Raw genomic sequence first — 24050 nt, 5'->3', positions numbered from 1 at the left:
GGAACGGGAAGGGGAAAGGGAAGAAAAGGAAAGGAAAGGAAAGGAAAGGAAAGGAAAGGAAAGGAAAGAGAGAGAGGGAGGGGGGAAGGAAGGAAGGAAAGAAGGAAGGAAGGAAGGAACTGCACTCATACATAAAGCAAGCCCCACTTTCTCCTTTGTAATGAAACATCATTAATACTGACTTCTTGTTGGGATAATTAGAGGCTGCCCATTGCCCCTTTGCCTTTATCCACTAGTTAGATGCTGCTGCCGTCATCTGTGTCCTTGCTTTGTAAAGAGGCTTTTTTTTTTTCTCAAAGAGCTTCTACCTACAATACTGTTCTATCAGGTAACACCTGGTTTGAATGTTGAATTTGTTTACATACAAGTTAAGAAAATGAGCAGCTCTGAATTGGAAAGGTGATATTTCCTCTCTCCAATCTCAGGTATCAAAAAAGCATATTGTTGGTGAGGATTGATCTTACATTGTCAGTGTAGGCAGAAGATCTTTCAGTGGCTACACGGTCTTGAAGAGGAAGTGCAGGGCTAGGAGCCAGCAGACTTGGGTTTCTACCTCTGGCTCAGTCCTTGATTAGCATTGACTCACAACTCCAGGCTTCCATCTCCTTAACTGAAAATAGTCATCTTTCTGTCTCAAAAACTCTATGCTTTTCCCCTTGGTTCATGGCCAAGGAAGTTGTATCTAAGCCCACACCAGGTTGACCATCCAATCTATTTAAATTTGAAAAAGTAGAATATACTGGCAGTGGATTCCTTTTGGGGGGGAAAAAAAAAAATCAGCAATGACCTAGTTAGAATCAGCCCAACTCTTTGTGACTATTCATGAGGCTCCTCCCTCAGCAACACACAGAATCCAGCCAGGTGAAATCCCAGGCCGCCTTTCCCAAGATGAGACAGAGCTTGCTTTCCAAAGACAAATGTGACCCAACAGCAAAGAGGTGGAAAAGCCCCAACAAAAACCACGGTGGTGACCCCCTTTGTCTTTTTGTTTGCTGTGGCTGCTCAGCATGACGTATATGTAGCTATGTACAGTTGATGGATGAGAAACGTTTAGTAGCACAGAACAGCTTAGACAGAGGAGGCTTTCATCCTTTCTGCACATCACGCCCTCCTCCATCAGCACCACATGTGTGAGCTTCCTACATATTCTCCAGAGGCAAGAAGACAGGAATGAGCATATTTCTCCTTTGGGCTCTGCCATTCCTGGAATATACAACCTTGTCAAGAACAGAAGATCACAGCTTTCATGTACAAGTAGCAAGATTCATAGGCTTTATAACATCTGCATTATAAGCTCACTGTCTTGAATAATGAGCCCACGTGGGTACATCCCTTCTGGCCGATGGAGAGTCTTCTCCCTTTAAGCCACTTTGGAATCCAGAGAACAGTCTTTTCTGTTGCCCACAAATGCTGAATTACACACCTTGTCTTTCTCTAAGCTGGACCACCTCCTTTTCATTGTAACACGTCTTGAAAAAGACCCATTTTTCATACAAGGCACTGAACTGCTGCAGAAAGCCACAAACGCTGCTGGAGCCTGGATGTGTTGGGATGAGGGGTGGGAGGCCCTCTCTACACAGCTGAGTGCATCTGTCTCTGTTTCTGTCTCTGTCATGCTGTATGTGTCTCTGTGAGTCAATCTCTCTGTTTTTGTTTTTGTTTTTTGTTTTGTTTTGTTTTGTTTTGTTTTTCTGCATTTCTCTGGGTCTCCCAATGCATCTCTTATCCCCTCCCTGCATCTCTCTGTCTCTTATTATGAATGTGGGTATTTCAGTGTGGGTTCCTCTGTCTTCCTCTCTTTTCTGTCTCTAGATCCAGAGGGACATCGAGACACAGGATTGGAAGACTTGTGTCTGCACGTGTCCTGGTATCTACGTGGCTCTCTTCTAGTCATGAGTCACCATGTCCCTCTGTCTTTATGTATCTGAATTTCTGTTTTCCCCTATGGCTCCTTCCTCTACTTCTGTTTTTCTATATATCTTTGTCTGTCTCTAAGATCTCAAATGTAAATAAACTTCTCCATCATCCCTGAGGCCTCTCACAGACATTGTTTATCATACCTTGATCTTTTCATGCTAGGGAAAAGAAACGGGCCACAATGGGAAATTTGGGGATACTGCTGATATCATATAGGATGTCCTGGGATAGAGAACTAGATAGAAGATTGAAGAGAGGGAGCAGTTAAGTAGAGCAAGCAGCTCTCCTCACTCCCATCTAAAAGTCACCCAGGCTAATTTAAAAGCATTTTCAGACATGCCTGCCTAATTTTCGGGGCCAAAAAAATTTCAGTAGCCTAAGAATTTGAAGTGTGAATATATTTCCAACCATAGCTAGGTGAGAATAGACTGTATAGGAGAATCCTTTTAATGAAGAAAAAATCATTTCCAATTATAATTAATCAAATTGCAATTTTAAAAGAAATGTCACATATATGACATATATGGGAATCCCTTGCTTTGCACTCACCTCCCAGGTTAGGAATGTAGCCTGGTTTCTTAACTTGGGCCTTTGATGGGATGACAAGATAATTCAGAAGAAGCCTTCTGTTGAAGACAAAGTATAATTGCATTTATTAAATATCATTATTAGTCTGTTTCCAATTATCACAATTATTCAAAGCACCTGGGAAATTGTGATCCACAGTAATTCCTTTTACTCCTTCACTTTATTCCTCTCCTCTCCTTTTCTTTTTTTTTTTTTTTTTCAAGACAGAGTCTCACTCTCTCGTCCAGGCTGGAGTGCAGTGGCACGATCTCAGCTAACTGCAACTTCTGCCTCCCGGGTTCAAGCAATTCTCCTGCCTCAGCCTCCTGAGTAACTGGGACTACAGGCATGTGCCACCACAGCCAGCTAATTTTTGTATTTTTAGTAGAGACGGGGATTCACAGGTTGACCAGGATGGTTTCCATCTCTTGACCTCACGATCTGCCCACCTCGGCCTCCCAAAGTGCTGGGATTACAGGTGTGAGCCACTGTGCCCGGCTCCCTTCTCCCCTTTTTTATATTGGAACCACTGACAACATAGGAACCGACTGCTGTGAGAGATCCTCCTCCTCCTTGGCCTGACCTGGCTCCACCTACTGAAGGAGCCCCAAATTTGGGAAGGTCGTAGATAGTGGAGAAGACATTGAGTGGCATGGAGAGAGAGAGATAGACAGCAGAATGGCTCCAAGCTCTCAAACAGCTCTCTCAGCGGGTCTGCTGAAATCCTCAGTGTTAAAGCCATCCCCTTGTAATGCACCTGTCTCCAAAGGATGTCCTTGTGTTTTAGGAATGTGTTGCCTAAGATAGGTAATACATTAACTCACTGGTAGAATTACTACCACATAAACATAGGCTAATTCATCACATCAGATACCAAATGAACACAGACGAGCAAATTTATTATGCTGGGTTTGGGAAGCAGGACTGACACTACCCAGGCAGGCGCCATGAGGAGGGGAGTTGAATCTCGACTACAGAAGATTGCTACCTAGGGATTAGAGGCCTACAAAGCAGAAGAGGAGAGCACAGATGAGACACCTACTTGCCCTCTGAGCAGAGTTGACAAAACTAATCGCAGGCAGTGGCCTAAAGTTAGTGAGCAAGAAATGAAGGGGGAATTGCAAGAAATTAGGATAAATTTACATAGTACCTAGGCCAGTGATTGTTAACCCAGGTAGCACATTAGAATCACTGGGGAGCTTTAAAAAATGCTTAGGCCCTGCCTCTAAGAGTTTCTGATTTAATTTTTCTTGATTAGGGCCTGAAAAATGTTTGTTGTTGTTGTTGTGTTGTTGTTGTTGTTGTTGTTGTTTTGAGACAGTGTCTTGCTCTGGCACCCAGGCTGGAGTACAGTGGCACAATCTCGGGCTCACTGCAACTTCTTCGCCTCCTGAGTTCAAGCAATTCTCCTGCCTCAGCCTCCCGAGTAGCTGGGACTACAGGCATGTGACATCTGGCTAATTTTTGTATTTTCAGTAGAGATGGGGTTTTACCATGTTGACCAGGATGGTCTCGAACTCCTGACCTCAGGCAATCCGCCCACCTCAGCCTCCCAAAGTGCTGGGATTATAGGCGTGAGCCACTGTGCCCTGAAGTGGTATATTTTTAAAGCTTCCTACGTGTTTCTAAGGTACAGCCAGCATCAAAAACCACTGATTCAATCGATAACTACTCATAAAATGCTGGATGTTATTTTGACTTACCAGTCAAATAAAACCACAAAGAGAAGTGGGAGAAATGACTAGGATTTTATAACACTGAAAGGCAGAATTTCTCTATGATGACCTGAATGGATCAATTCTGAAATACATAAGGAAAGGAGCAAAGCTAAATTGGAAGGGATTGAGAGAGTCAGGACTCTCTCCTGAGAGCACCACAGCAGACCAAAGTGAAGGAGGAGACTAGTTACATCAGGGATGCCTGTTGGAGACAAATATTTACAATACCAGGACACTTCAGGGAGACTTTAGATGAATGACCCTCAACCTTGACTGTACATTAGAATCACCTGGGGAGCTTTCAAAATCTCCAAATCCAGGCCACACTCCAGACCAATCAAATGAGAATCTCCAGGGGTGTGACCCAGGCAACCCCATTTTTTGAAGCTTCTCAGTTGATTCTAATGTGTAGCCCAAGTTGAGAACCATTGCTTTAGACATTTATTAATGTCATTTGCATTAAACTTTTGCTCTTTTTTTTTTTTTTAAGCTGAAAGGGGTACAGAGAAACCAGCAGATTCCCAGGTACGGAGACCAAAGACTAAAAACAAGACCAAAGGTTAGGTAAGAGTAAGGCAAACGAGAACAGAAAAAGAGAGGGAAGAAAAAGAAGAGAAGAGCAGGGATAAAGAAATCTACAGAGAGGGAATGGAAAGGCAAGGAACGAGGATGGGGCAACGCTGCTCTCAGGGCCACAGGGTACCCAGCCCCATCAATTAGCCTCTCTCCGTGCAGATCCCCTAAAGCCCCAGTCCGTGACAGGGGATGTGGACCCCAGCAGACATTGGCGTGGGAGGCTCTAGATCACCTCCTCGCTTGTTGTGGGTGTATTCCTTGGGCCAACCCTGAATCTCCTTTTGCTGCCATTTAAAAGTTTTTTTAAAAATTGAGCGGCAGTTTTTCCCTCACTCAAAACAGTTCATGGCCCTCATTCTTTGCATAGCAATACATTGTTTCCAAGTCACAGGAATAGAAGATAAGTTAGAGGCCCTGTTATAGTCCAGCCTGCTGTCCAATGACTGAATCTTCTCTACAGCAACCCTGAGCAGGCCCCAAGCCCACTTAAACCACTTCAGCAACCATGGCAACTGGCCCCTCTTGAGTAGTTCTTTGTGTAGGATCAGAATTAATTTCCCTGCAGTTTTTACACTTTGGATGTGGGTCAACTGATTGGAGTCATAGACAACAAGTGAGATATCATGGGAGCCTAAGACTTAACTCATTTCTTTCATCACCTGCTCTCCTACGATGTGGTTTGAGGTTCACCCTCCAACACCAGCCATCTTGTCACTCTCCTCTAAATTCATGTAACTCCACTTGCATCTCTTTGCATCCCCATATTCCAGAAAGAAGCTGAACTGTTTAAGAGGCACCCAGCACTTCTGGGAAATCCACATTGCAAAGTGTTCAGGTGAGAGTGTTAGCAACACTCCATATGCCAGAAACTCCAAGACTGTTGTTATCTTGTTAAACTTTTCAATGCAAAAATGAATATGAAAGCTTTACCTCTGATATTGTGGAGCTCCTTTTTGCAGAGGTTACTCGACCCTTTAAGGCTTCTCTTATCTGGATATTTAACAAAAGAAGATAAGCATTAGAAGATCATAAGAAGATAACACATATGCTTGGACCTGGCTGATATCGTGGCCAGGTACTGTGTTAGCGGCTAAGTTCTGTTGGAGGGATATGGAGGGATCAGTGACCCGGTGGAGTAGTCTTGGAAAAGGTGGAAAGACGGGGAGAGACAAGAGAGGTGGAGGTGGCACAGGATACTCACTTTCAGGGCCTTAAATATGGACCCAATGGTTGAGAAATACAGTTTGCCACAAGTTTGAGGATTCCTCAACATAGCTTCTTTTTTTTTCTTGAGACGCAGTCTCGCTCTGTTATCCAGGCTGCAGTGCAGTGGGGCTGTCTCGGCTCACTGCAACCTCCACCTCCCGGGTTCAAGCAATTCTCCTGTCTTAGCTTCCCGAGTAGCTGGGATTACAGTCGTGTGCCACCACGCTTGGCTACTTTTTTTTGTATTTTTAGTAGAGATGGGATTTCACCATGTTACCCAGGATGATCTCAATCTCCTGACCTCATGATCTGCCTGCCTCGGCCTCCTAAAAGTGCTGGGATTACAGGCATGAGCCACCTCACCTGGCCTAGCTTTGGCATTATTTTTATGGAGCACTTATGTAATCACTTCTCACAATTTGTCAATTATTCAAACGACCTTTTCTAGAGGAAGAAAGTACTATACGACTGGATATGGTGGCTCATGCCTGTAATCCCAGCACTTTGGGAGGCCAAGGCAGGGGGATCACTTGAGGTCAGGAGTTCGAGACCAGGCTGGTCAACATAGTGAAACCCCCTCTCTACTAAAAATACAAAAATTAGCCAGGCGCAGTGATGGGCACCTGTAACCCCAGCTACTCAAAAGGCTGAGTCAGGAGAATCGCTTGAACCCAGGAGGTGGAGGTTGCAGCGAGCTGAGATCACGACAGTGCACTCCAGCCTTGGCAACAGAGCGACATCCCATCTCAAAGAAAAAAGTACTATACAACATAGCAACAGCCCATGAAATTCATCTTCCCTGACTAGGTCATCCTGTCCTTTTCTCTAAGTTTTGCCTGCTGAATACAGGCCCTCTTCTTATTTCTGCTATACAAAATATTATTCACCTTCTAAGGCCTTGTAGAAGTTCTGTGTTCACAATTCATATATGCCAAAGCCCTCCAGCTCAGGGTGGCTCCCCCTTTCCCTGCAGATGCCATATTCTTTGTCACACACAGACATCAAACCACCCGCCAGGGATGGAGGACGGTGTGCTCAAGGGCCCACTGGAATTTGTAAGATACATTGGCACTTCTACTTACATTTCTTTGTTCGCACCCTTTTTCACTCTTAGGTTTCAAAATGTACGTAACACTTTTTAAGTTAATAATGAACACATCTAGGGATATGTGCTCACTGTGTTTTACTAATCCTAAAAGTTTGAAGACTACTGGTATAGACAACTTTTGGTCAATGAATCATGTATGGTCCTGTGACACTTTTGAGTATTTACCTTTCATATCATAATTGCAAAGGTGAGAGGTTTTGATCTTGATAGAAGTTTCCATGGCTTGGAGTTCTTTGCACATCTCACCTAACACCGGTAAACTAAGTAAAAATGCAGCTGCTGGTACTCTGGCTACAGATACTAGTTGTGGTTTTACAGATAATAGAAACATAATCCTGTGGCATATGACTGGGCAGTACCTTAAGTGCTTTGTGTTTTTACCTACAAAATTGCATTTGTTCTTTGCCATAATCTAATGGAGAAGGCAGAGAAAACATTATTATCTCTGCATCCCAACTGGCTCTGTCGCCAGGCTGGAGTGCAGTGGGGTGATCTTGACTCACTGCAACCTCTACCTCCCGGGTTCAAGAAATTTCCCTGCCTCAGTCTCCTGAGTAGCTCAGACTACAGGCACATGCCACCATGCCTGGCTATGTTTTTGTATTTTTTAGTAGAGATGAGGTTTCGCCACGTTGGCCAGGATGGTCTCTATCTCCTGACCTTTTAACAAACCTTTGATATTAATTTAATAGAATATTACTGGCAGTAGGCTGGATGCAGTAGCTCATTCCTATAATCCCTGCACTTTGGGAGGCCAAGATGAGTGTATCCCTTGAGCTCAGGAGTTCGAGACCAACCTGGGCAACATAGGGAGACCCCATCTCTACAGAAACTTTTAAAAATTAGCTGGGTGTGGTGGCATGTGTCTGTAGTTCCAGTTACTCAAGAGGCTGTGATGAGAGGATCATCTGAGCCCAAGAGGTGGAGGCTGCCGTGAGCCATGATGGTGCCACTGCACTCCAGTCAGAGTAATAGAGTGAAAGTTTGTCTAAAAAAAAAAAAAAAAATTAACATGTCCTTTTCTCTAAGTCTTGCCAGCTGAATACAGGTGCTCTTCTTATTTAGTAAAAAATAAATAAATAAGTAAAAAATAAATAGTAAAACATAAATAAGTAAACAAACAAGAAACTGCAGTGAAGGTGGGGTGCTTGGGGGAAGGAGTGGATTACGTTTTTGTTTGTTTGGGGTTTTTGGTTTGGTTTTGTAAATCCAACCTGGTACTGTTCCTTTTTATTTTTATTTATTTATTTACTTTAATTGACAGAAGGGTTTTGCATTTATATCTGAGAGGGTTGTTTGCTTTACTTTTTCCAGAAGGTAGTATGGTACAATGGAAAGAGGGTGGTTTTAGAAGCCTCAATAAACATTTGAGGGGCTGTTCCTCTGCTTGGTTTTTATTTGTTTTCAATGCTCATCACTTGTCAAGACTCATCTGCATTTGAAGAGTTTCTTTTCTTGACTCCACTGCTGTTCAAGATACAAGTAGGAACTCACACTTCCACCCAACCTTGCAGCTAAGACATGACCATGTGACCTGAACTCAGCCAATCAGACATGACAATGAATAAATGCGGGTGCTGGTGTACCAGACAGGCAGGGTGAGGTGATCTCCCAGGCAGCAGTAACAGCAACTCTGGCTTAAGTGTTTACTGCCTGACATTGGCCTGGTGAGCTGTGCTATCTGTGCCCAGCAAAGCGGGGAAGAGCAATGGTATCTCTTGTGGAGCATTTCTGTGCTGTGCATTGGTAACTATTCCTGGAGCAGAGCCTCCAAAACTCCAAGCTGAAGAGACCCTCCCAAAGATAATACTGCAAGATTTAATAAGTTCCTTTTCTGCTTCAACTATTCAGAGTGGGTTTCTGTAGTGATCTTGAGCAAGCTGTTCACTCTGAGTCTCAGTTTCCTCATCTGTAAAATTGAAAATATCAATACCTACAATTGTTTTAAGAATCAGCACTAATGTACATAAAACATTCATTCCCATAAGAACTTGCAAGCTGGTCAATATCATTTGCATTGTAAAGAGCAGTGATCCAGGCTTCATACATCTGTACAAATGACTGAAGTGAGAGCTTTTCAATAAATAGCCTTTACAAGTCTTTACATGGCCAAGTACCTATAATACAGAAAAAGCAACAAGAAGAATTTACATTCAGTACCTTTGGATCCAGGATGGTTCCAAACACTAGGATGAAGAAGCCCTGGGAAACGCAGAAGAGGGAAGAAGAGTCATTTACGAAAGAATGATGATGATAAAACACACTCTCAGTTATTACCAATTCCTATTTTGATAAAAAGAAAACAATTTTATGAAATCTCTTAATTTATCATCCTTAGATCACAACACCTAGATTCATTCAATGAATACTGATGAGTGTCTTCCATATGCCAGTCACTGTAGAGGTACCTCAGTAAACCAAAGAGACCAAGGTCCCTACATCATACAGGAATATTTTTAAACTTTCCTTTTAAGTTGGACAAATTAAAAGTGTTTGCACTTAGCAGGAGCTGGGCCTCTCAACTGAATATAATGATCCAAGAAAGAGTCAGAGGAGGTGTTGGGCAACGAATGCAGGCTTGCCATCCTTGAACAGTAAGTAAGAGAAGCCTTGCACAGAAAAGAGCAGAAACAGCTGTTGCTCAACTTCCCATAACACCTTCAACCTCCTTCCTCATCCACTACAAAGAATATTATAAAACTTGCAAAGAAAAGTCAAGTGTATACATCCTCAAAAACTTAATGACTTTAAATAGATTGAGTTTCTAAGCACATGACAAGTATTCCCAATATGATGATGTAGAAGGAATTAATTAGCTTTTTTATCTTTTATTTTCCATATCAAACAAAAAGCCCCATATAAAACCCAAAACAGTCTGTTCCTCTATAGCTATAGTCCATTTGAAGTTTTTACTTCTGTTTCACATACATTGATACAAAACCCCCGTTGAGGAAGGAATGGCAAGTTGTAGTTCCATTTTCCAGTTAAGGAAAAGGAAGCTGAGATTCAGCATTCAAAATGTGATAGACAGGAACTTTCATTAGACAACAATTTCTCCTAAATGTGCAGTTTCTCCATCCATGGCTCACCTGAAAAGGGAGGTTAGATAATGACCTTTTATTTAGGAATACCCATGCTAAGCTGCTCTGACTTCACAAGTGAGTGTGAACTCTTACCTGAACTCTTACCTACCCAGAGGCCTGTTAACGGGCATGGGTTTTATACAGCTGGCACCATAAAGATGTTACAACCTGGTATTCATCACTGAGAACAATACCAAATCTGCCACTATTTGGTAAAAGCCCAGATGAGAGGTGGAGAACTTTACAGGGACCAGTGTATATCCTTGCAGCTAATCCAGTCCCCCAAACACACTAACATACACCTTCCTATTCAGCCAGTCCAACCCTCAAAAGCTTAATCTCCATGTAGCTTTTATGAGATTGTTCTTCTGTGTAACACTCTGAGCCTACAAGGTAATTATTGAAATCTCTTATTGTATCTGCTACAAAAAAAAATTATTGTTGTCATGGTCCATTATGTTGCAAAGTTATCATGCTTATAAGACCCCTTCTGACAAATATATTCCAGCCTGATTTTGGTACTAGGAATACATTTCAAGTCAGGATCTCCATAAATTTGGGCCAGGAATTATATTTTTTAAAGATCTGGGAACCACAATGCTAGCATGCTTTTTTCTACAAATATGCTGATGGCTAATATTCTTTGGCTAAAGAACTAAGAGGAATTTCTCTCCTTATAGGATTTTCAATTCCTTGGGTTTGGTCTATCTATATTTGTATCTGCAACATTAAGCATAATGCTTGGCACAAAATAAGTAGTAAATGTGGTGTCTCTTCATTTGAGTGTATGTATGTGTTTAATTTCTTTATTATGCAACCTGCACTTTTATAGTCATGTCACATGACTATAAACATGACTTTAACATGACTTTATAACATGACTTTATAACATGACTGTATCAGGGAAATACTCCACTAGGATCACTTTTCGTTGGCCCGTACCACCTTAGATAAAGTTATGCAAAACATCTTTCAGAAGATTTGGATTAAAAGATTGACCATAAAGTTTGGTATCTGGTTGAGAAGGGAAGAAAGAATATACCTAACAAACAATTCACCAGTAGCAGCTTCTTCGCATTTCTTTTAGTAGGTAAAGCACAGTTTGGACAGGTAACTCTCAAGGTGTTCTCCCAGGGTTTCGTATATGTGCTTTATTTTTTCCCACCAAAATGGCTATGAGGGAGTCCCAAAAACTCACCCAGCCCACAATCACTCTCAGTAAATACAAGAGTAGGATGCCAACCAGAAGTTATGGATGGACAAGGTGGGTAGTCGAGGCAGCAACTGACACCATAATAAAACCACTCTAGTAAAGGGGATGGGTGAGTTTTAAAACTAGTGCAGATATTGCCCTGGGGCTAGGACCAGGAAATGTTTACAAGAGTCTTCCTCCCACATCCTCTGGGCCTCTCAATATGTTTCAGAATCTCTCCCCTCTGTCTGTGCTCCATCAGCCTCTGCTGCTGCCCCTCATCTCATCCTAAGACTCTACTTCTCCTGCTTTTTACACCCAGTTGGTTGTGTCTCCCATCTCAGTAGATACATGGCTCCTCTCTCTCCTCCCTCAGAGGATGCCCTGATCCAGTGATATGCTAGTAAATGGCAATAAACTCTCCTTATTTGTAGTGTTTGCCAATCTCTATAGTCAATTACCCCCACCATGGCCTATTTGAATCTTGCCCTGTGACATCGCTGAGCATGGATTTAGAAAGAGATGGGCAGTAGCACATCATTGTACAGATTTTCCACCATGCAGACACAATAGAGGCAAGTAACCTCAAGAGAAAAGGTAGACAAATAATTAGGAAGTGATGAGTTCTGAGGGTATATGACCTTTACTTTTAACCCAATTTGTTTAATTGCAAGTCTATATGATTTAATTGTTATTGATGACGGTGTTCACAGACAACTCAGAACAATCCTGAAAATATAATAGGCAGCTTCTGTGAGTCAATACAGGCCAGCACCAACACAGCACTGCCCAGTGCCCCCCACTGGCCTCACCAACACTTTGTTCTCAGCTCCTCACTGCCCTGTCTGCACTGGCGTTTAGGTAGGCCCCTCCCTGCTCCTTACTGGGATTCAAGGCAGAAATGAAATTGAAAGCACAAGTGATCCTACAATGACAGGTAAAGGTGCTCAAGATATCAAAATGCAAGTGCTCACAGCCTTGTCCAAAACAAAACTCACAGGGAAGACGGCCCTAAGGGAGACAAGAGAAGGAAAATACTGTGGAGTGAGTCATGAGCTCATGAGGGGTTTATGGAAAGTAGGGTTTTTACCCAAGTCTTTTCAATGACTAGTTTTGTAAACATGCATAAAGCAACTGATAACTACCGAAAGCTATACAAATGTAGGACACAATTAATATTTTCTATAAAAGTGCAAAAAAAGTAGAGACTCAAAATATGAAATACCCCTATTGTTATTAACTTTGTTCTTCAAGACATCAAAGTGTTTATTATAAAGTGAAATCATTTATACATAAATTCTGAAAAAGGAAAATGAGAAGACACTTGACTCAAGATATCTATTAGCAATTAGGTGAAGCATTTACTTGAAAATAGTCTTACTGGCTACCGCATGCATTGAGAACAAAAGATAATGTTTTAGATATCTTTAGAAAAATAAAAGCTTGCTTTTCAATTAGTTGCTATCTACATCTTAACATTCAATATAATAAACTTTGGATCATTCACACATTACAACATAAAAAAATGGAAAAAAAACAAAATTTCAATCAAGAAGGAAATTATTGAATATGCAATGCTATGCAGCCATTAGAGACATATTCATACATAATGAGCTGGTAAAATTCTAGCGCATATTTTTAAGTGCAAAAGCAAGTTACACAATCATATACCTTGTTTTAACCCCTGTGTTATGTGAAAATATATTTGTATGAGCATAGAAAATTTGGCAAAGGAGGCACATGAAACTGTGAACATTGCTTAATTCATCTAAGTGTGATAAGAGAAGAAAGGAGAAATGATCTTCGATACTTTTTCTGTATAGCTTGCCATGTTAAAATAAGATGGTTTCCAATGGTAGCTAAAAATTCTAAGTGGAAGGAAATGTAATAAATGTGCAAACTTTAATACCTCCAGTTATATACCTAAATTTTGGGGAGGGTGTTATTGCTTAATTTTTAAACCATAACAACTTAGCCTATTACTAGGTTGTCTATGATCTTTAGATCATTTTAGTACTTGATCCTTTCCCATTCAGCATTTAATTTCATCTTCCAAACACTCCTATAAAGTGGACAGTATTGCGCTCATTTTATATGTGAGGAAAATATGGCTCGAAAAAGTTGAGTAAATATCCCAAGATCATGTTATACATTATTAGTAAATGAAAGAGTCAGGATCCAAATCCAGGTCTCTCTGGAACAAAAGTTTATTTCGCCACTCCATATGCTATTCCGAATCCACTGGCTTTTACATAGAAATCTAATGCCACAAGCTCCTAATCACAGAACATCTTCATGAATTCTCTCACTTTGGACTTGGTCAGAAGCATCTGGACTTACCTGGAATGCATTGAGCAGGGAGAAGATAATGTGGAAGGCCAGGGATCTGTCATTGATGACGGTGGCTACTCCAAATCCCCAGGTCAGTCCCAGAAGTGGTGTGAGGATGGCAATGTTCTTGCTGATTCTCACAATGGCTCTCACTTCCTGGAACATGGAATTGCTGATGGCAGGTCGCTGGGTCTTGACAATCACCAGTGTGACTGTGATCAGGTTTACTACCACGATGGCCAAAGCTGGGACCACGAAGGCCAGGAGGGCTCTGGTCATATCCCAGTTGAGCCAGCAGGCCTCAGGTCGTAGGTAGCCTTTGCCAGGTTCAGTGGCAGCAACCGTGATGGCAGCAATGACCAAAGGGCATCCATAGCCCACTGAAAACAGAGATGCCACCAGGACCGACTTGGGCAAGGTATGGAAAACAATCATGATTCCATAGAGGATAAGGAGTGCCTTGGCAAACATCCAGAAAAATACAGAAAGGTAAAAGAGATGAACAAAAAATGTGGCTGCCACACATCCCTTGTGGTGTGTTATTGGACCACTAAGAAAGGAAGCTACAATGAACCACACATCAGCCATCAGCAAAGTGGCTGCAATGTTAACAATGCACACATGGCGTAAATAGGTGATCTCTGTCTTTGTCACTTGGCTCCAGACTAGGACCTCAATGGACAAGCAAAGGATCAGGCTGCAAATAGAAATGCCCAGGCCTATATATGTGATATAAGTCAGGATCAGACTCTCTAAGATGTGAGGTGACATAAGAATTGAGAAAGAGGTAAACAACTTGCTTGGCCTACATTTGCAAACAGCTTGCTGGGAGTTTTCTTGAATCATTTTGCAGGCCTGCTGGTCCCATCTGTTCTCCACAGAGTGCCAGCCAACACACTGTGTCCTCCTCTCCTCTGACTTGCTGATCTTTTCAAAAATTAGTGAGATTCTTTTAAGTTCCTTGGGCAAAATGACAGACAGGACAAGCCCATTTATAGTAACATTTTCCAAAAGACTGGCTTCCAAAATAGCCCCAATAGTTGGAAATGCAATGCTGATGACCTGAGAAGGGGAAGGCACCTTCCAAAGTTCATCTCTGCTGATCAACACTCTCCCAGTGACTTCATTGCTGGTATCATTAACTCTCATCGAAAAAGTGAAATTTTTTCCAATGTTATCTCCAGATATGGTGGTGCCCATAGTATGAATGAAGACATCTGGTATGTCAACGGGATATTTATCTATGAATAGCCTTCTTGCAAAGGAGTTGACTGAGTGTAGTAGGATATAGCTGCTGTTTCTGTCAGGAATGAAAGTCCAATTGGAGATGCTTTTGCTATTAAGAATGTGGTTGGCTATGGTGCTGTAACTCTGACAATAAAGAACCAGTGTTAGTACTGAGCCACTCTCTGAAACTGCTAGTGCATTCAACACTCACTTTTATAAAGCGTGCTCCTCCAACCAGCAACCTAAGCATACTCTGGGAACTTCTTAGCAATATAGAATCTCAGATCCCACCCCAGATTTAATGAATCAGAATCTGTATCTTAATAAGATCCCCAGGTGACTTGCATGTACACTGAAGTTTGACTTAGATGATAGAGCTACAAAGGAATTGCCTCACCATGCCCTCCTCCATTTATGCAATGGCCTTCTGCGAGCCAGGCCACTGGGCAGCTTTCCACATGCTCCTGTCCATCATTCCCTCCACATCACACCTAGGCAAAACTAGCAACTTGCTTACCCTGCTCAGAGAACCCATCACGTGTTTAACCTCTGTTGCATCCCAAATGTGTTGCAGGGCCCTATACAAGAACGTAATAAATTGGAAATTCACCCTGGAGTCTGAATCTACTTTTTATTATCTTTGCTTTGAAGATCAAAACTAAGCAAAATGGACCCAGTTCTATTTCATGTTTCTGCCATGGATAGGTATGGCTGTGTTTTTTTTGTTTTTGTTTTTTGTTTGTTTTTTTTTTTTCATTCAATTATTTTCCATTTTAGCAACCTATCCTAACTCATAAATGAAAATAAGAAAAGTCTTTCTCTCTCCAAAACAGAATGTTTCTTAAATGTATTCAGTAGCCAAAAGATACATTGGTAAATCATACTCCAAAGTTCACTACAGTACCAAGTAAGTGCTCTCTATAAATATTTGTTGATTAAATATGTTTACTTTTTCCATTCATTTATTCATCCTTTCTTTAATGAATATTTACTGAACACTTGCTTTGCTAGACATTAGAAATACTGATGTGAAAAAATGGTTCCTAGTCCCTAAGAAGCTCACATAATACTCGAACTAACCTGCATTCCTTTCCCACTGAGATAATGTTCTTCCAAGTATTCAGGGACACTCACCCGCATCTTTTCCTCATCAACACCTGTCCATAATGCTGTTGATATGTTGTGTAAGAGCTGCACAATTATGGCAATGTTTCCTGGTATCCGGGGTGACTGCTGAATGCTTCTAATTACACAAGACAAATCTGTGGGACAGTTTTGTAGCAACATATCTGATATTATCTCAGACTTTCCAGTATATACACTTATTTTTATATTGTCTTCAAATGGCTGAACCAAATGTGAATCCTCCTATGATATGGCAAAAAGAAAGAAATTTTTATAATTTTTATTTTTATGTTAAACGTAAAAGTACCTTTACTAAAACTTAGGACAGCCTAACATAATGTTTTTCTGTTTTACACTTTCAGAGTCACATCTGCTGTCAAATAACTTGACCAATACCGAGTTGCATGAACCAGCAAATAAAAGTCCCTACTTCCCATCTACCTATTCTTTAATCCCCCTCTCCCCAAATAACAACTGTTATCTTCAGCATATCACTTCAGACAACCTGTATATATAGAAATTTCTAGTACCATTTAAGCTTATTTGTAATATTTATGAAGGGCAAATCATGAGTGATGAGTCTATCTTAAAAATAGAAATTTGAAACTCGATTTGGATGAATCAACTGGAACACCAAGACTGAAAATAGCAATAGAAAGTATCTCCCATAGATTCAGACTCTGGTTCCCATATTTTAAGGCACGGGTGGCAAACTATGGACCCAGACTGGCTGCCTGGTTTTTGCAAATAAGGTTTTACTGGAATGCAACCTGCCCGTTAATTTAAACACTATCCACAGCTGATTTCATGCTACAATGGTAGAGTCGAGTAGGCACGACAGAGACCATGTGACCCACAAAGCCTGAAATATTTCTGTCTGTCACTTTACAGAAGTTTACTAACCCTTGCTTTAGAGGACCCCTTTCTGGCCCTCCTGCAGCCTGCCCCTTCACATGGCCAGGAGTCCATGAGCACAGACTTTCACATACTCCAAGTTTAGAAGGCTATTTTTGCATAGAAAATGAGACTAGTGGATGCTTATCTATTCACCCGTCCCTACACGCTGCCCTGCCACATGCTCGTCCTCTCTGTTACTGAGGGCAATATCCACTGCCAAGGGGAGCCTCCACTGTGCTCATACAGTGCACATCAGAATCCATATTGCAAAGAAAAGATATTACCTCAAAGATGTTGACGGCATTAAGAGTCCGACAGGTGTCAGTGATCTTGTGCCATGTCTTTTTCCTGCATGAAAACCCCATATTTCCCTGAGTGTCTGGAGGGCAAGGTTGAGTACACTGGGAGTTGTCTGTACAGACACCATCGCATACACCTGGGAAAATGAAAGGAGACCGTATCAGATGGGAAGGTCTGGGCTCTGGGCCCATTGGGCCAGTCACCAAGGTGTCACTGCCAGTGACAGCACATAAATATTGAAGACATCAGTGTCTTCTCTTCCTAAAGTGGAGGAAGACTGAAATGGATCAGTGGTCATCATCTATTTTAGCAACAAAATGTTATTGTTTCCAACAAAATCTTATCCTGAACTGCAGTGTATAAAATAGATAAAAGTGGAACATGGCCAGGTACAGTGGCTCACACCTGTAATCTCAGCACTTTGGGATGCCAAAGTGGGCAGATCACGAGGTCAGGAGTTTGAGACGAGCCTGGCCACATGGTGAAACTCCATCTCTACTAAAAATACAAAATATTAGCTGGGCATAGTGGCGTGTGCCTGTAATCCCAGCTACTCGGGAGGCTAAGGCAGGAGAACTGCTTGAATTCAGGACGCAGAGGTTGCAATGAGCTAAGATCGTGCCACTGCACTCCAGCCTGGGAGACAGAGTGAGACTGTCTAAAAAAACAACAACCAAAAAAATCTGGAACTGTCCCAGGTGAAGTGAGAGGGACAAACCCACAGTGCAGTCCACTAGGTCACTCTCACACCCTCACAGGAACCCCTGAATACTTCCTCAGACCCCTGAAGCTCCCCAGATCAGCTCTAGTTGGAATCCACTGCTTCCAAGGTTTTCTAAGAAGTCTCTCAGCTCAGGAACTCTATAATATGTTATATCATCAATGACTTCTCACAGACCTGTTCTAGCCACTGGACCAGTTTGAATGGGCTCAATCCAAAGGATCTATGGCAAAGAATTCTCAGACAAGGGTGGAGCAGAGGGTACTGGGAGGAGAGAGGAACAGGGTGGGGTGAAATGTACAATTTACTACCTGGTACTATGCTCACTGCCTGGGTGGGATCATTCGTACACCACACCCCAGTGACACGCAATTCGCCAGTGTAACAAACCTGCACGTGTACCCCCTAACGTAAACGTCAAAAAGAAAAAAAAGGCAAAGGTACAATTTAATATGAAGGAAATAATCAGAGTCCAAATGCAAGTCATCTGCAAGTCATCAAGGATTCCATCTGCCATGCCACAGGACAGAGGGCTGAGAATGGCCCTCTATTACAATAGATGGACAGCAAAACTTCCATGTGATAAGTAAGTGCTGCCAACATACCGTATGGCCTGGCAGGCACCTTCTCCTTGCTTTTGCTGGCAGCCTAGAAAAGGAAAATCAAAATTTGCATCAAAATCAATTGTTGGTATGCCAGCCCAACAGCTCACGTTAGTCACAAACAACCACAGTTAAATTAACTATGATACCAGCATGGCCCACCCAAAGCTGAGTCCATGAATTACGGCTCCTCCGTGACCCCATTTTCCCTTCAGCCTGGACCACTTTCTCTCCCACTGCTACCCAGTAGGAGCACTCCTCTCTCTCCAGTAAGAAGAGTCTATGTTCTATCCAGGAAACATGTTATGAGCAGAAGTGGATTGAGCAGGAAATTGACGAAGGTTAAGCCTCAGAGAGCCTTGCTCATATGGGACCTTTTGAAGCCCTGGGAAAGGATCTAGCAATGAGCAGATCATCTCATGTGTTCATGTGATCATATGTTTTATTAAATTATCAAAAGCAAAATGTTTTAACCACCTACCATCTGTTAAGACCATCATTTTGTGCCATTTCAGTTCTGCCTCCTTCATACTCTCTCTCATTTTGGGTATCACTAGAGAAGCCATATCTATTCATGGATTCTGGACAAGTTAAGCTGGGATACGTTTAGTTTGAATTTAGTAGGATATAGTTATGTAGTTTCCAGTCACTTCTGCATTACAATGAGAACATCAACACTTAAGTGATATCAATGCCAGGAACATTTACAATTATTCACAGAACAAGAAAATTCTAAGTTCCCTGATACCTTGCAGCTCACATATGAAATAAATTGGATAGAATTTTCCCAAATTTGATAACAGTCCAACATGCTTACATGCCATTACTAATAATAAATTAGAAACTGAAAGATACTTTTCTAAACTAGGAATAATGAGAAACAAATTTGATCAATAATGCTGGGGGAAAGACTGAATAATATTTCTATTCTCTCTATAGAAAAAACAATAAGATTATGCAAGTATGCAGTCAAAAATGTAGGAACTAAAAGGTGGGCATTTCATTAATAAAAAATATTGTTTTATTACTGAATAATGCTAAATAATACTATCCAGCATTTCTAAATTTGAAATTTGTTGTGATTCCTGTTCTCATTCTAAATAAATTTTCACTTTTCCCTTAGTTTTTTATGTGTAATATTGCATTCTTTTTCCTTAGGAGAACTCCCCCAAAACCTAGCTCCCGCACACCATGAGCATCTCCATCAGTCTTAATTAGAACCCCCTCTTTGTCCCATCCATTGAGACCATATCTGACCCTTCACTAAGAAAGTGTCACATAGTGGTCAAGGGATGTACTCTGGGAGTAGACAACAACCTGGGTTCAAATCTCAACACCAACATCTGAGACCTTGGGAAACTTTATCCCTCTGAGCCTCAGTTTCCTCTTCCATAAAGTCGAGTAGGAACTATAGTACTATAATTGTATGATACTTGCCCTAGAGCATGTTTATGAGGAATAAATGTGCTCATCTATGAAAAGCACTAGGAATGGGCTCTAAGAATACTATAAGTGTATTTAAGGATTTACTACTGTTTTTACTCTGCACATAAACTTACGAATGTCAAACGTCAATTACATACAAAGCTCACGTTTCCCCCTTCCAAGAGATCTTTCCTGATCCAGTTCTGTACATGATACATCTTTTCCTCTGGCTCCTACAGGGATCATCATCCATACAGCCATACACACATTCAATGCTTGGCATATTCTCACCTGACCTGCCATTTTGCTATCTAATCTTTTTTATAGAAGCATATTAACTCCTCAATTAAATCGCAAGTTCCTTAAGAACATGTACTGTGTATTGTGCTTCAGTATATTCCTCCAAGTAGCTAGTTCAGTGTCTTGTGCATATGTGTGTATGCATATATACATTTTAGTATGCATATATATACACTGACATATATGTACATGTATGTATGTGTGTGTGAGGAGAAAGAGAAAGACTCAGTTTTCTTGCTTCTGCACCAGAATAGTGTTTCCTAGTGGCTGAGAAGAGCCTTGACCCAATTACTGCAACTTGGGCTCCAAGTTCTAATCCATTGAGGAAGAAATTGGAAATTCAATGACACAGCTCTGTGACTAACTCTTGCGGTTCATGCCAACTCATGGGGTTCTTCTTCACAACCTTACTTCTCTCTGTGTTATCAACAAACAAAGCTGAATATTCCCTGTTTTCTCTACTGAATAAGAACTTGTGGGGTATCTGAATTGAGCTTTTGGGATCTCTCCGAAGTCAAGAAAGTATCACTGAGGATTCATATCTGTGAAATCACTGACAGAAGATGACTTTTCCTTTTCTAGTCCAGAGAATCAAGCCTTATTTTATAAGTGGAAGAATTAAAATTCTTGCACCAAACAAGAATGCTAAAATAACATCTTCAGAATTTTGGAAGACTTTATAAATCATCCAATCCAGCCCTCTTATTTTACAGTTAAGGAAAATGAGGCTTGATATTGCAGTGATTTGTACAAGTCCATGCAGGAAATGCCCCTTACAGCTAGGATGAGAACTTAGATCTCCTGATCCTACAATATTGTTTTTTCTAAACAGCCAGCCTGTGTCCAAGGGCAACAGGCAGAGGCGATGAGTGGAAGGAAATACAGGCATCTCAAGATACTCAACATCATCTTGATAGGACCACGGTGTTCAAGGCACTGTGATAAATGCAGTTATAGGTCAACAACTCTGGATGATATTTGGTCCATTAAATAAACTCTAGTGAAGTCACATTATATTTATCATGTATATGGGCAGAAAACCATGATATTCTGTTTACTTGTAGTTCTGAAAACTCTGCCTTCTTAAGGGAAGGATCTGATTAATTTCTTCCCATCCAATTTGCAAAGCACATCACATACTCCTCTGGTTATTTCATTTCTAGTGTAGCATCCAGTATAGATTACTTTAGCTTGGGATACCAACCGTCCCCAACCTAATACTGTGAAAAAAAGAGGCTTGCAAACCGGCAACCTGCTGAACCTGCTGAGCTGCCTGGGTGCATAGGCAGGTCAGGAGCCAGCAGTATCAGCAGCTCAGCACCCAGTAGCTTGTCTAATGAGAAGAGAAGGATAGAAGGTTCCCAGTAAGGTAAATCCCAATGATCAAGAGAAACAAAGCCAACCTCCCATGCTCTACCTACTGTCCACATTCTGTCTTGTAGAAAAGTGTGAATGCAGAAATGGAATGAAAGGAGGAATTAGTAACAAACTGGAGGGTTGACAGCCTTCAGGAAATGGTCTTTCCAAGAGTCTCGAACTTCTCCCAGAAACCAGGTACCTGTTTAGTATTAATGGGGAAGGGGAGCCATGCAGAAGATTCCCATGCAAAGACAAACTAACTTGAGGGTAAAGTAAATATCATTTGAAAAACTCTTGGAAGGAACTTCCAAAGTCATTTTTTCCTAAAAAGGCTCTTGTTGAGAAGACATACATTAAAATGGAAAGATCAAGAAGCCGAGAATCTGAAAACAGGGGTTCTGGCCTTGGCCCTGTAACTGAGTAAGTATGTCCTTCAAGCAAATCACATCTCACACCATGGGTCTCCATCCCCCCAACTGCAAAATAAGGGCGTGGAGTTTCACCAGTTGATCTCAAAGCTGACTTCCAGAACTTGTGGTCAAATAATAGTACTCTCTTCAGAAGATGCTCAAATGTTTTCATGTATCCTCTCTCAAGTGCTCCTCCACAGCTTATTTTAAATGAGTAACTAACAGGGAAATTAAAATTACTTATGGTGTCAGGAAAAATATTTCAGAAAGAGCCATAGGGCCCCCTGTGCTACAAAATTTAAAATAGTCCATTGCCAGAAACTCTGTCCCAGTGAGACCTCGCTTAACCACTGCCTGAGTTGCTCCTTCCAGCCCCTTCTAGCTCCTTCTAGCTCCTCATTGCTCCTTCTAACCCATTCATGGTTATGGTTTTTTATGGGAGTTTCTTCAGGTTTCTTATGGGAGATGTTTCTTATGGGAGTTTCTTCAGGTTTCTATTAGATTTCTTATGGGAGATGCTATTGCCATTTTGGATGGGACAATGCTTCATTATGCCAGGCCATTCCTAGGCCCTATCTCTTTAGAGGCCCTACCTCTAAATGCCACTAATACTTCCTGGTCATTTTGGTAACCCTTACGACCCCCACATTTTCAAGTGCCCCCAGGAAATGGTACCACCCTGGTTATGAACATGAACTGAAACATTCACTATCAGAAGATATAGAACGAAGTATTTATTACTCTTAAATCACTTGAGCCTCATTGCATCTCAGGAACTCATGGGGAAAAGCTGAGAGACAAACAATTGTAGCTATTGGCTAGAGTGGGTTTTGGTTAGCTGTAGTTGTAATTACTTCTGGCTGGGCCAGTCACTCTATCACCATCTTTTCCCTATACTTCAGCTCTCTGGTAACTGAGAGCTGGTAGCTGATGGATTTTTTTGTCCATTTGCTTTCCCCACCAGCTCATCCTCCACTTCTTCCCCTTTTCTTACCTGGTACAACGTCCTACATGACTCTGTGGGCAAAAGAAACACCAAGCAGTACAGCAAAAGTGTATGAGTCATTGTCTTCCACACAGCCGACTTTCTTGTTTCTACAAGAATAAATAAAAAGGCAAAATGTCTCCAATTTGAAGCTTTCATAGGCTCCATGCCACTGCAGACCCAATCAGTTCACCTATGAGACTGGGCAGTCTTCCTCTTCCATGCTGCCTACTCAGACCTTTCTGCTCCAGAGGCAGTGTCCTGTGACCTCCCATTAACTTCGTTCTCTAGGAGGCTGCAGTGAGAGCACAGGCAGCATTGGGAGACAGAGGCAATTGCTGAGATATCCCCCACCCTCTACTGTTAGCTTGCACGTCACTCCTAACATGAGAACCCCTCCAAAGGAAGCTACTGCCTGCCAGATTTCACCTTGCCCGCATGGATATAATAAATAACAGCCTGTATTCAGGGAGCAGGAATGATGCTTCAGTCTCTGGGTTAGGCAGGGCTGAGAAGTCTGTGAATGGCTACAGTAGAAGATGAGCTGGGGTTCCTATGGGCAAACTCAGCCTAGAAATATCTTTTGAAGGGGCTTGGCCTATTATTCCTCACTCCCACCTAACTCTGGAGCCGTATGTTCATAGGTAACTGGTGATTTCTTCAAAACCGATCTTCAGCATGGTCTGTTATTGTTATTTCTACCAGGACTGATATCAAAACTAAACTGATTCCTCGACACCTAAAACAGTGCTTGACACATGGTTGGCACAGAGTATATTCAGTAAAGAAAGAGGAAGGTAGGGAGGAGGGATGGAGGGGAGGTGGGTGGGAAGTGCTCATAATTTGCATCAGAGTCTGTGCTCTACAGAGGACTTACCTAAGCTAAGAAATTTAGTATTATACTTTAATAATGTTAATATATTTTATCTTGAGTTGAGATCATCCTTGAAAGTGATTTGCTGTTTCTTCATTTTTAGTTAAAAGGATTCAGAAGACTTGAA

At 41.6% G+C, this 24050-nt stretch overlaps 1 protein-coding gene across 1 annotated transcript; it reads right to left on the bottom strand.

The window, feature by feature from the left end:
• Window positions 1-5464: 5464 nt before the first annotated feature.
• Window positions 5465-23130, bottom strand: ADGRF2 (adhesion G protein-coupled receptor F2). Its single transcript, XM_011986905.1, has 8 exons — window positions 23059-23130; window positions 18574-18616; window positions 17232-17383; window positions 16060-16293; window positions 13708-15069; window positions 9253-9294; window positions 5709-5768; window positions 5465-5584 (listed from the first exon to the last, which is right to left on the bottom strand). The coding sequence occupies exons 1-8, from the start codon at window positions 23128-23130 to the stop codon at window positions 5465-5467; spliced, it is 2085 nt and encodes a 694-aa protein (XP_011842295.1).
• Between the last annotated feature and the right edge of the window lie 920 nt (window positions 23131-24050).

The sequence above is a fragment of the Mandrillus leucophaeus genome, unplaced genomic scaffold (genome assembly GCF_000951045.1).
Source record: "Mandrillus leucophaeus isolate KB7577 unplaced genomic scaffold, Mleu.le_1.0 Scaffold3, whole genome shotgun sequence".
In the NCBI taxonomy this organism is placed as follows: domain Eukaryota; kingdom Metazoa; phylum Chordata; class Mammalia; order Primates; family Cercopithecidae; genus Mandrillus; species Mandrillus leucophaeus.
Note: the sequence above shows the minus strand (reverse complement) of the source record. Positions and strands in the feature narration are given on the sequence as shown.

Excerpts from the sequence above, each read along its gene's own strand:
- ADGRF2 (XM_011986905.1), bottom strand. The coding sequence starts at position 23,130 with ATGACTCATACACTTTTGCTGTACTGCTTGGTGTTTCTTTTGCCCACA. Across the intron at positions 18,617-23,058 it reads CATGTAGGACGTTGTACCAG|GCTGCCAGCAAAAGCAAGGA; the intron begins GTAAGAAAAGGG and ends TTCCTTTTCTAG. Across the intron at positions 5,585-5,708 it reads GGAGCTCCACAATATCAGAG|AAGTGCTGGGTGCCTCTTAA; the intron begins GTAAAGCTTTCA and ends TGGATTTCCCAG.